The sequence below is a fragment of the Rhinolophus hipposideros genome, assembly GCF_964194185.1.
Source record: "Rhinolophus hipposideros genome assembly, chromosome: 2".
Lineage (NCBI taxonomy): Eukaryota > Metazoa > Chordata > Mammalia > Chiroptera > Rhinolophidae > Rhinolophus > Rhinolophus hipposideros.
The window spans coordinates 60,965,389-60,977,540 of record NC_138048.1 but is presented as its reverse complement, the minus strand read 5'-3'; the positions used below and the strand labels follow the sequence as shown (position 1 = coordinate 60,977,540).

General features: G+C 45.1%; 1 protein-coding gene across 1 annotated transcript in view; it reads right to left on the bottom strand.

Annotated features, from left to right (window-relative positions):
• Window positions 1-8,688: 8,688 nt before the first annotated feature.
• The window catches only part of IGF2BP2 (insulin like growth factor 2 mRNA binding protein 2), a 143,224-nt gene continuing 139,760 nt past the window's right edge, over window positions 8,689-12,152 (bottom strand). The window contains exons 15-16 of the mRNA XM_081070874.1: window positions 11,897-12,010; window positions 8,689-10,524 (exon numbers count right to left, since the gene is read on the bottom strand). Coding sequence (XP_080927000.1) covers window positions 10,432-10,524; window positions 11,897-12,010 — 207 coding nt within the window. The 3' untranslated portion in view covers window positions 8,689-10,431. The remainder of the gene's footprint in view (window positions 10,525-11,896; window positions 12,011-12,152) is intronic.

The following is a 12,152-nucleotide window of genomic DNA, read 5'->3' as shown; positions in this document are numbered from 1 at the left end:
TTACATAGTGTTTATATTTTATACCCATTTTTGGAGAAAAAAAGTCTGTTTATACATATCTGAAAGAAAATCTGGAAAAAGATGCCCATGTGTTAATAATGGTTGTCTGGACAGGGTCTATTACTTTCTACTTTATAAACTTGTGTTTGGAGGTTGTTTTTTTTTTTTTCAAAGAGACTATAAGACTATGGAAGCAAGACTGGAGTGATGCCACCACAAGCCAAGGAGCCACCAAAGCTGGAAGAGCCTTCAGAGGGAACATGGCCACGCTGACACCTTGATTTCGGAATTCTGGCTCCAGAACTGTAAGAGAACTTCTGTTGTTTTAACCCATCAAACTTGTAGTAGTTACAGCAGTCTCAGAAAACTAACATGGGACCCAAATAAAATATAAAATTGCCTTTGGTTATTATATCTCTTGAGTTTCTTCCAATAGTAGTCTCCTTCCTTATACTGTTATTTATTAGAGAAATTGGGCTTTCCTTTAGCTCTTTGGTGGTGTCTAACTAGTTCTTTCGCCTTTTGTATTTAATGTAAACTGGTATGTTGTATCTAGAGGTTTAATCAGATTCAGGTTGAATTTATGAGGCAGAACACTTCCTTCAGCAGCAGTCCTATTGTATTGCATCCTGTGGCCTAATGTCTGGTTGTCCCACTTAGTGGAGCTAAGATTGATCAGTGATTCATGCCATAAGGGTTCCTATTCATCTTTCTCCTCGTTTTTAAATTTAGTTGATGATCCATTATTTCATCAAGAGGTACAAAATGGTGATTTTCTAATTCTATCATCCTTCTGTGCTCATTGTTTTGAATTCTATAAAAGAAAAACTTCTGATCAACTATTTGGCTACCTTGAAATGTACCTCTCATAGGGAACAATATTACATGATGCTTTGTTTCATTGTGTTTATTGTTTTTGATGTTCAAATTGCCCCATTTTAGATTCTAGTGTCCTTTTCACAGAAGCCCACAAGTCTGATTTTAATAGCTTCCCTGCTTCACTAGTATAAAGGGTCATCTTACCCATTTTCTGCCCCAGACCTGCAATTGGCCATTTATTCAAGGATTTCTTTTAGTGAGAAATTTTAAAGACCAGAATTTGGGCACTGTCAATGCTAATTACTACTAGGTTATTGGTGCTTCTAGGCCTTTACAACAGATTAGACAATACTTTTTCTTCAAAGGAAAACATGTTTTACTGATTCAAATGTACCAATACAATTCAAATGTAAGATTCTAAGGTTTTCCTTGGTTTTATACTGTAATCCTGAAAATATTGGTTGCTAACATCAACATAATTATTTATTTTACCCTACAGTATATTTATAATAATGTCAAAATATCATTATAAGCATAACTAACGAGGCCACTAAATATACTTTGATTTCTTTGCAATTCTTTTTGTTCTTATCCCACCAGAGATTCACAGTGAAAATAGTTTTAAAATCTCTTAATTTTTCTCCACGTGATTATACTATTAACTTCATACACAGTTGGATTCGTTTGTTTTTGGTGTGCAGGGGTTTGCTTTTTGCTATTGTTTTTTAATTATGTAAAACATAAACATTAGTCCAAAAGTAAAACTATGAAACAAGGTACAGTTTTGCTTGCTTCACTCTGTTCTCTCCCTCTATAGATAACTTACTAGCTTCTAACTTTCCCCTTTTTGAAACTGTAGCTGGATATACAGAGGGTGCCAAAAAAATGTATACACATTTTAAAAAAGGAAAAAACTATTAAAATTGTAATACAATGAATGACACTAGCATTCATTTGATTAATGCCATCTTTTGAGCAAACATACTACACATTGCTAACCTAATGCAATTCAACTTCGAAAAGTAATACATAGTCGTAAATAACATCTCTTAAAATGTGTACCTTTTTGTGGCACCTCCAATATATGTATTCCTATTTCTTTCCTTTCTTACACTAAAGATAGCATATTATGCTTCTTGATTTTTAAAAAAACTTATTCTGGATGTTACTTCTCATTATTTATTTTATAACTTCCATAATAATCCTTCATAATTCAGGGTGCTGCGTTACCATCCCCTTACAATGGATGTTTAAGCTGTCAGTCTTTTTCTGGTACAAATAATGGTGCAATGCATGTGCCTTGTTATGTCACTTCCTATTTTTGCTGTCTTTGGAATAAATTCCTAGAAGGGGAATTGCTGGGTCAAATATCTAGCATATGTAATTTGCCACATTTCCCTCCACGGGGCAGTGTCATCTTGTATCGCCTCAAAGTGTCACCTGCAAAGCCTAAAATATGTACCCTATTCACAGAAAAGGGCTGTCAACCCCTGCCCTGCCGCATTGCCGTTCTTAGCATCCAGCCAACAGAGAGCATGGAGGAGGGAGTGTAGGCAGTTTTTGACGGCCAGGCCTAGGAGTGTCACAGGTGACTTATTTTTACATTCCTTGGGCTAGAGGAGTCACATGTCCATGTGGTTCCGTAGGTGGACTAGGAGTCAGTTTGGTTGGGGGCCAAGAAGAGACCATGGATTTTTGTTCTGCCACAGTTATCAATTTTTTTCCTCCCTATATGACACTTCCGGTTTGTTTTGTTTTTCTTCCCCACTGCCCCCATATACATTTCACACATTTTTGGTCTTTGTTAACATAATATGTGTTTGGGAATTTTATTATTATCATTACTGTATTTTGCTTCTTCCCCAAGGATAATTTTGATATTTAAATTCAATTTTAAATTTAGTTGCAATTCAGCTCTAAATTTAGATTTACAATTTAAACATTTCTACTTTAATTGGTTTCAATACTTTGTCTATTTTTTCCTTTTAAGATGTGGGTGCAGTTTTCCACTGACTCTGAATTTCTCCTTTGGCTTCATGTTCTCCTCTCCATCCTTCTGCATGACCCCACATCACCCCAGACCCGCCCCCCTGGAGTAAATGGTCCCGTATGGAGCACAGCTCTATGTTCCTGATCAAGCCCCACTCTCAAAATCGGGTCTTTCCTTCAGCATAGTGAATCCCATGGTGAGACTCTTCCCTGTCCCCTGCTCCGCCCTTGGGGTCTGAAGTGGGGCCTGCCCTGGAGACTGCTGTGGGGGAAGGGTGCTCCCCTGGCACCTGGGTGTCCCTGCAGGCCCCCTCAGTCCGTGGAGCTGATCCCTAGTAAGTTGGTCCTTTTGGGCAGCACCTTGATGACCCAGCCTCGGAAAATTCTCTCATCCAGCTCCACAGCAGCCCGGCCTGTGCTCTCAGTGGCAAATTCTATGTAGGCATAGTCTTTGGAGTATCCGGAGAACTTGTCACACAGGATGGTGACATGCTGGACCTCCCCACAATGGTTGAAATAGGCCTCCAGCTCCTCAGCGGGGCCCCCGGAGTCCATGTCGCCCACATAGATGGATCTGTGGTCCACTTCCACCTTCTCCACGGGAGTTCCAGGGCAGGGGACGTCTGTCTTTGGACTCTGCAGCTGCTGGTCCAGCATGGCCCCAGCGTCCTCCTCTTTTCCTGCCGAGTTGCTGCGCCCTGGGTGGCTCTGGCCCCTGGGCCTGCTCCATGGCCCACAGCTTCCGTATGATGGTACTGGGTGCTCGGCCATACCCTCACTCTCCACTAGAGACAGGGAAGCCTGCATCTTTCTTCCTCATGTCCTCTGCTTCCCCGGTCTCCTCCTCCCTCCCGTCTCCACACCCTGGCCCCAGAAGGGTCTTCTCAGTGCAGCTGCAAGCCCCCCAGCCCTGGGCCTCGGGGTCTGGAGGCAGGCCTCAGTGGGGGTGGGAAGAGAGTCCCGCTGAGGAAAGGCCACATGGCAGAGGGAGGGCAGGAAGGAGGGACCTCCAGCGCCCGCTCACCTCCACACCAGCCACTTTTAGTCTTTTTTTTATAACGTGACTTTTATCTGGCTTTATTCGTCACTTAAAAACATTTTCATATTCTTGTTTTCAAGACGGACATAGAAATACTCATCTAAATCCTTGCAAATGTGAGAATTTTTCTAACGTTTTCACACATGAAGGGTAACTTGACCAGGTGTGAGAATTCTTGAGTCACAGCCTTTCTTCTCCTCAAAACTTGCTGTCATTTAGTAGTGGAGCAGAGATACCTGAAACTAGCTTTATTTTTGGTTTTGTAAGGAACTTTAGTTCTCATCTGTATTCTATGGGAATTTTTATTCTATCCAAAAAATATACCAGAATCTATCTAAATCTGAATCTCTATTTGGTCTAGTTGTATTAAGATAATGGTTTGTTGCTATAACAAAGGCCATAAGAACAGTGGTTTAAACAAGATAGAATTTTCTCTCGGGTTCCAATTTGAGCCTAAGCGGTCCAGCAGCCATGCAGCGGTGTCACGGGCCATACTTAACACTTGGCCTTCGTTTTAGGGTGGCCGTCCCATGGCTCTCACTGTCACAACTGCACTCCATCCAGTGGGAAGGAGAAGCAGGGAGCACATCCCAGAAATGGCAAGTATGCATTTTCCTATCTTTCAAAAAAAGAGGTTCCATGAAACTAGACCATGTCATGCACTGAAGGTTTCCCACTGTAGTTCTGTGTAGTTTATAATTATTGTCAATTTCTCTCGCTTTTTGGTGTTGTTTTGTTTTTAAGTCTTTTTTGGTGCTCTTAAGTTTTCATCTTTTTTGATGTACTGTGAGAAATTATGAAGGAGCATTGAAGGCTGCTAACCAGAGCCATCTTGGACTTGGCAGTCCCTTCTCTTATACTTAAATCGGAATCAAAGACTTTGTTGTGTTCAAGCTTTTATTTTACAGATGAGGAGACAGGTCTCTATGACGCTCACACAAGTGAGCCTGGAGAAAATTTCTGGGTCTGGGCTTTCTCTTTTTTCCTGATGAGAAAGCCAGTGTCTGGTAAAGGGACAGGAGATCTGGGCCAGGGGCACGGTCCCTGCCTTCAGGCCTGCCCTAGGGTAATGAGAGCTCGGTCCTGGAATGCTCCCTGCACAGCCTCTTGCCATGTTTCTTGAGTGAGGCCTCCTGTGCCTCCCACCAGTGACTGTGGCTTTGGAAGGTGTTTGATGCAGGAGCTGGGGGCTGTATTCCTTCACAATATGATTTTTAAGAGCTGAGAGAAAGCAAGTCCTGGAGATGAGGGATAATGATTGGAGGAACTGAGAGAAGGGAGGATGAGGCAGATGTCTTCAAACATTAGGAGAGTTGTCCCACTGTGTGTGTGTGGTCGTATCGTGTTTCCCTGAAAATAAGACCTAGCTAGACAATCAGTTCCAATGCATCTTTTGGAGCAAAAATTAACATAAGATCAGGTCTTATATAAGACCCAGTTTTATATTATAGTAAAATAAGATCGGGTCTTATATAAATTTTTGCTCCAACAGACGCATTAGAGCTTCTCTGGAGAAACTGGGTAGGGAGAACAGATTTCAGGTCAGCAGAAGGAAGAACTGAGAGTGCGCTGTGCGAAGACAGACCCGCCTACAGTAGGAGAGATCTTAGAGGGCATTACTCCATATTAGGAAGGCGGACTGAAGGGCCTCGGAAGTCCTTTACCAGTACTGCTCTTCTGTGAATCCAGAGTTGAGGATGGATTTTACTGAGTTCATTGAGGGTGACTGGAGTCATTTTGTAACTAGGGGAGAATGAGGGACATTCATGAGTCATAGAAGCCAGTGAATCTTTCATAAGGGAAATTGTTGAAATTACAGCTAAATTGAGAGAAATACCAGATTGAGTTTAGGTTTTCATTCAGAGTTTGCCCTGATCACTAGAGGTTATTGGAGGCAAATGGAAGAGTCAGCCACATCTGGGAGAAGAGAGGCCCTGAAATTGGCTAGTGGGAGCAAACCAAGTACCTTGGATCCATGACCAAATCGCTGCTTTTACAAGAGAATACAAGGAACATTGAGGTTAGGCTGGAACATAATTTTGTTCTATGGAGTTTTCTCCTCATACCAACTGTTTCGGAGCTATTAAGAACACTCATTCTGGCTTGTAGAAAGACAGTGACTTTATGTGGCTGATGTGAGCTAGAATAGAAATTAACCTGTATGTGGGGTAAGTTTTAAGGTTCAGTTCATCAGCACCTTAGGGGGAATGTTAAGAAGAAATCAAAGGCAGCAGCACCAATCGACAGCAAACATCAGGGGAATCTGCTAGACAGCGGTAGCAGGTCACAGAAATCTCCATTAGGCTCTAAGACAATGAGAGATTTAGATGCATGTACAATTTAGGTAGTCTCTAGATATCTACAGGTGTGCGCTTCTTTCAGAACTGTTACCATGGGATACCTCTAGTGCCCACTTCCTTCCCCAGGGACGTAGGAGTCAGACAAGGCCAAATGCTTTTCATATTCCTCAAGTGCTCATCCCGTCTCTTGTCAAGTGAGTCAATGGGTCATTCAGATCCCAACGGAAGCCAGGTTATCAGTTTTCCCTGCTTCTCTTAGAAGTCCAGTGTTTCCTCCCACCCTTGCCTCCCTTCCTGTCCGGATGCGTTCTTCTTGTTTAGTGCTGATCGCTCCCTCTGGTTCTTTGTTGAAACCCCTCCAAACTTCTTATCAATTCTCCTTTTTCTCACGTTTGTGAATTCTTCCTCTATGAGCTAGAATCTTCTAATCTGCAACCAGCCTCTGTCATCCTTCCTTTCCAGAGCTCTATGTTGGAGGAAACAAGAATGTCTGGAGGCAAATGGGGGAAATTAACCAGGAGAGGGGATGTTCAAGCTTACTTACCACGTCCAATGAGATGTTAGCACAGTCAAGCCACTGTGGGTCGTGGGTTTACAAGGGGTTCAGTCCAAGGGAGCAGGGAGGGGCTTGTACTGACTTAGTTTGTATTTAACTGTCCTTTGTGCATAAAATCATGTTCAATTAGGACTTTCTGGGATGTCAGGATGTCTTGTTAAGACAGGAAAAGTTTGGGATTTATTGCAGAAGAAATTATTACAATTTGTACGAGCCTGAGTCCACATATGGTGAACAATGGAATTAAAGGACTGTCTCATGCTCGTGCTGCCCTTGGGAAACTCAAGAGACCTTGAGCCCAGTGTTAGATAATCCTCCCCAGCCCTTGAGGTCTTAGAAATGGGTTGAACATCTTTGAAAATGATGGAGAACATCTTTGCTTAGGAACAAGGTTATCTGGTCTCATTCCTGTCTCCTGCCTCTCCATGTGGCTTCCCCTTCTTGGCTACAACCTTAGGACAACTTCTGGGTGCTTTGTACCAGGGCCAGTCAGTGGTCACATAAGCACTTCTTTACCTGTCTTTCTCTCATGCGTTCAGAGACAAATATTATGGAAATGGGTAGTTTAGGAGCTAGAGTTAAACCTCACTGTGCCATTTGGAATAAAGGCCAAGGAAGGAAACCTGGGCAGCAGAGCCAAGCGGGTACATTTTTGGAGGTTCCTCTGTCTCTTCTCGCCCACCCTCATTCCTCCTTCCTCGTCTTGACCGATTCATTACTAAGCCCCCAGGCCAGTATTTTAAACCCTTCCTTTAGAGATATGCTGTTTCTGTCTGTTCATCTCACATGCAAACCTCAACCCAGGAGACAGTTCTCAGGAATAACCCTGGTTGTCAGGGGCCCCACGGCTCCTCTTGGGCTGTCAACCTGTAGTTTGTAGTTTGTTTCTCCCTCTGAAGGCGGTGGGCTTGAGTTCTAAGTGGTGGAGAGAAGGCGAAGCCAGAGGTACTGGGCTTTACAATGGCCATACGATGACAGACAGTCTGTCCTGGCCCATATCCATGCCAACCATAGCAGTGAGAGGAATAGCTGGCATCTACAAACCATAAAACTAATTTTCAAAGTAAAATCAGCATCACAGAAACTGAAAACAATGGGAAAGTCAGAAGCAGAGATGGGACTTCAGTGAGGAACAAATTTTAAGTGATTTAGGAGCCCTCAGGGTTTGTTAGAAGGGGAATGTGGCTACTTTGGAGTCCCATTAGTTCACGTCTTGCTGTGCTATGAACAGCTACAGTTAAGTATCAGCTCTTCTTTCCTAAGACTGCTTGGACTTGCAGCGGCTCTGGTACACCCCACAGATCTGTGAACATAGGCTGGTAAAGGATCAGGACCGTTCTCATCCACCCTTCTCACAGCGCACCGGTGGGAGTGTCTGCTCCAGACCCCGGCTGGCCCTGCCCTTCCTTCTCTGATCTCTTGGCATACTTCCAATTGGGCTTCTGGGGAGGGGTGAAGTACCTCTGTCCTTGAATTGTCAAGCATGTCCTTCCCCTTTCTCCCACTCTCTCTGGCCAGGCTTAAAGTCCATTAAAAAGGAGCTGGTCTTATCTAGCTTGAAAGGCAGTCAATCCATCCATTTCTCAGGTTCTATAGTTCTCAAACTTTAATATGCATGGGAATCACCTGGAGGGCTTGCCGAACCGGACTGCTGGACCCCACCCCCAGAATTAGTGAATCAAGGTGGATCCTAAGAATCTGCATTTCTAACAAGTTTCCCAGTAATAATGCTGCTGCTCTCTGGGGACCACACTTTGAGCACCGCTGACCTAATTTAGCTTCTCCCAAAGGTCTTTCTGTAAGAGCCCGCCCCTCAGGGCAGCTTCCCAGTCCTGTGTACACTGCCCGTTTTCCTGCGTCCCCTCAGAGCTGGCACTCAGCTGACACTTTGGGGTGGGCAATGCTTATTCAAATAAGAGACCAAGACACTAGGATCTTGTTAGCTGGATATATTTCATTTTTTTTGTTTGTTTGTTTTTGTTTTTGTCACAGAACACTGTTTGCAGTAGAGGAAACTGGCATTGCAGTCTGGTGGTAAAATGGCTTGTTCACATAAACCAGTACATGTCCATCCTTTAGCGCAAAAAGCCCTAATGGCGCGTACCCTATTGAAATTCAGGAATCTCCAACATTTTCTCTCTCTGTTTTTCTTCGTAATCATTTCTTTTTTGTTTTTTTTTTCATTTTTTTGGTTTTTTTTTAATAAACATTTTCAAGGTTTGTCCAAAAGAAGGCCATGTAGGTTCTTGGCTAGCGGAAGACAATTCAGAACAGTTGTTGCACACTTGGACTGTCACCTTCTCCAGGCTGGCAGTTGATATCTTATTTTTTTTTCCAACTCATTTTTATTAAAAAAATAAAAAAATGCTCCAACTATCAGTTTTACAAAATCTCTAAGGGAAACACAAGAGCAAGGTGCTGAGGTAAAAAACACCTGAGGTAGCTTTTTTTGTGTGTTTTTCTCGTTAAAAAAAAAAATCTGTAAATTTAACGCCCTGGGCCAACGACCTCGTGTAAATCGTTTTCTTCCACTTTTTTTTTTTTTTTAAAAAGAAAGAAATCATTTTGCTGAAAATTGATGGCTTATACACCAAAATGTAAAAAGACAAAATATATTCTTTCTTTGCAGAATTTTTCTTTGTTTGGTTTGTTTGGTGGGTTCCTGTTTTCCTCTTCCAAAATGCTAGGACAAGTACCATTGACTCTTGTTGTTTTGAGTAACCAAGTGTAAGTTGAGGCTGGTTTGTGTGTTTCATGTTTGTTCCTTTTGTGTGATGTGATACTCAGAGCACTGCTTTGCCTGGGGGAGGGGTGCGTAGGTAGGGGGAATTGAGTGACACAGAGGGATGAGGGAATTAAAAAGAATGGGATGGAGAAGAAAGGGGAGGAGAGAGGAGAGGGGAGAGATAAACAGAGAGAGACAAAGAATTATATAGCAGTATGCAAAAACCAGTTTAAAACCTGTGAAGCAAAGAGAAATGGGTGTGTGAGCTAGACAGGGATGAAGAGAGGCAGAGTTTCCTCTTCAGAGAGACGGTATCCCTTCTGTTGACATACACAGGTGATCCAGAACTGCTGTGAGTGTCCTTTGGATGAGATTTCCTTCTGGGTGAATTTTGTGTGGGTGGCCTCCAAGCTCCTTACTAAACCATTAGACCTCCCAAAGAATGACTTTCTTCTTTAAAGACTAGAAAAGCCTGCTTTCTCTTTAAAAAGAAAAAAAAATTAATAATTGATTAAAGATTGGAGTTAGTTGAGTTATTTGATATATTATTTCTAAAATATATTAACGCTGCAGGCACCCTGTGTAACCCACAGGCCACATATCTTAACATCTTTCCCCTTCTAATATGTACACACATGTACAGAGACAATTTTCCACAAAAAGAGAAGTGTGTGAATTTTGCTTTGTTTTGAACACATTCACCTATGTTAGTTCAACTAAAAGGGATAGCGTGGTGGGAGTTAAGGAGAGATCCGAGTGGATGGTGAAGTGGATGGCCGGGAAGCCTGCAGAGGCCCTGGGGGAGGCGGGGGCTGCACAGTGCCCCGCGGCCCCCCTGCCCCTTCCTGGCCCTCAGGATTCACACGCAGGGCCTCTGCAGACTTCTCATTCCTCAGGATGGTCTTTGGTTTGCTCCCGATCTGGCTGGCTGTGTTTGGTCTCGTTCTGTCAGGTGTTGGAAGGGCTACATTCATCCGTTGTTTTGCTGGTGCCTGTGGGAGCCTCACTTGCTGCGCTGTGAGGCGACTCCCTGAGGATATTTCTGCTCCTGCTGCTTCACCTGCTGTACAATTTCCCTGATCTTGCGCTGTGCAGTCTGCAGCAAGGGAGAGGAGGGGGACAGGGGGAAAAAGGAACCGAGTTCTGAGGACAAGCAGTGGGGAGGGAGGGGTGAGGCTTTGGGGGAAGGAGGGGGTAAGCTCAGGGAAGTGCCATCTACCCACTGAAACCCTTACTCTGGGGGCCTTTTCTGCCTGGAAGTGAAGTAGCCTAGTTTCCCCTCACTCCAACCTCAAGGCTCCTGGGTGGAAGATAAGGGAGTGGGACCCCAAAAGCTCCCAGGTAACTGCTAGACAGACAGGCCAGGAAGCAGAAACAGGAAACCAGGGACCTTGCAGAGGTCAGACAGCACCCCCCTCCCAACTGCACACACTTGAGCTTCCAATGCTGCCCATGCCCATTTCTCTAGTCACTAGAAGAAGGAAGAACATTAGTGTGATTGCTGGGAAAGACGATGGTCATTTGGGGGGAGAAGTGAGAAACTGGCCCAGACACTCCACCCAGAACAACTGGAGAAAACACGGGAACCCGCACCTGACCCCTCACCCCACCAGTGCTACCACCGCAGGGAGACCCTGCAGGAAGCTGGCTCAGACACACTCCCCAGAGCTGGGTGCATGAGCAGCAGAGTTGGGAGTGGCCAGGAGTCTGACTAGGCATCTCAAAGGGCCCGGTGGGGGGCTATGGGGGGGAGCAGCAGAGCAGGGGCTGCCCCACCTACCCTGCTGGCAGGTCTCTCTGCAAAGGCACAGCTTTGGGAGAGCAAGCTGATCGCTCAGAAAATCTTCAGCGTAAGCTTAGACTGACTACACTGGTTTGGGACAGGGACCGGGGCTGCTCTGTCCCAGAACCCAACCAACAAGAAGCATCAAAAAGAACTAGGCTACGTGATGCCAAGTCACTGGCCTTCCGAATGGAAGAGAGGTCGCTGTGTGGAGGCCCTGTGTCCTCATGGGGAGATGGGGAAGGTGAGGAAAGAAATGAGGGTCTCTTGGGCATTTAAGCCAAAATAGTGAGAGTCTGGCGCCCAGGCAGGCCCCCCTCAGGGAGCCCCGAGGCAGGCAGGCCACTGTATGTGGCGCCCGCCTGGGGAGGCTGACTGAGGCCTGCAAGGCGGAAAAGGGAAGCTGGGACCTCGCGCTTCCAAGTATCAGGGGGCTTGGAATGTGCTTGGCTTGACTGCCAGTTCTGTCCTCTTCTTCAAGATCCCCCAGCATGCCTGGGGGACCGCAGTGGTGACAGGGTGTGGAACAACTGCCTGTGCCCTGCCGACAGGGCCTGAAAGGCCAGGGAGAGGTGCCGTGTCGGGGGGCTGGGGTGGTGGGGGCGCTGGGTGTACAGGCCACCGAGGGCTTAGACAGAGAACTGAAGAGACCGCAAGAGAGCCCAGAACCTCGTAGCACAGGTACCTGGCTAGCAAAGAAATGCCCGATAATTCTGACGATCACTTCCTCATTTTCATCTGGCGTTTGGTCACGAGGCACGATGACCTCGGCACTGGTTAAGTTCTGGAGTTCATTCACCTGTGAAGGGAGAAAAGTGGGCTCAGCAGGAAGTGGGAGAGGGGAGTGGTGGAGGGCAAAGCTGCTGGAAGCTGCTGGCCTTGCCTTCAATCTATGAAAACCCCGGACACTTGGGGCCATGTTGGTTTGGGCCTCGGGAGGC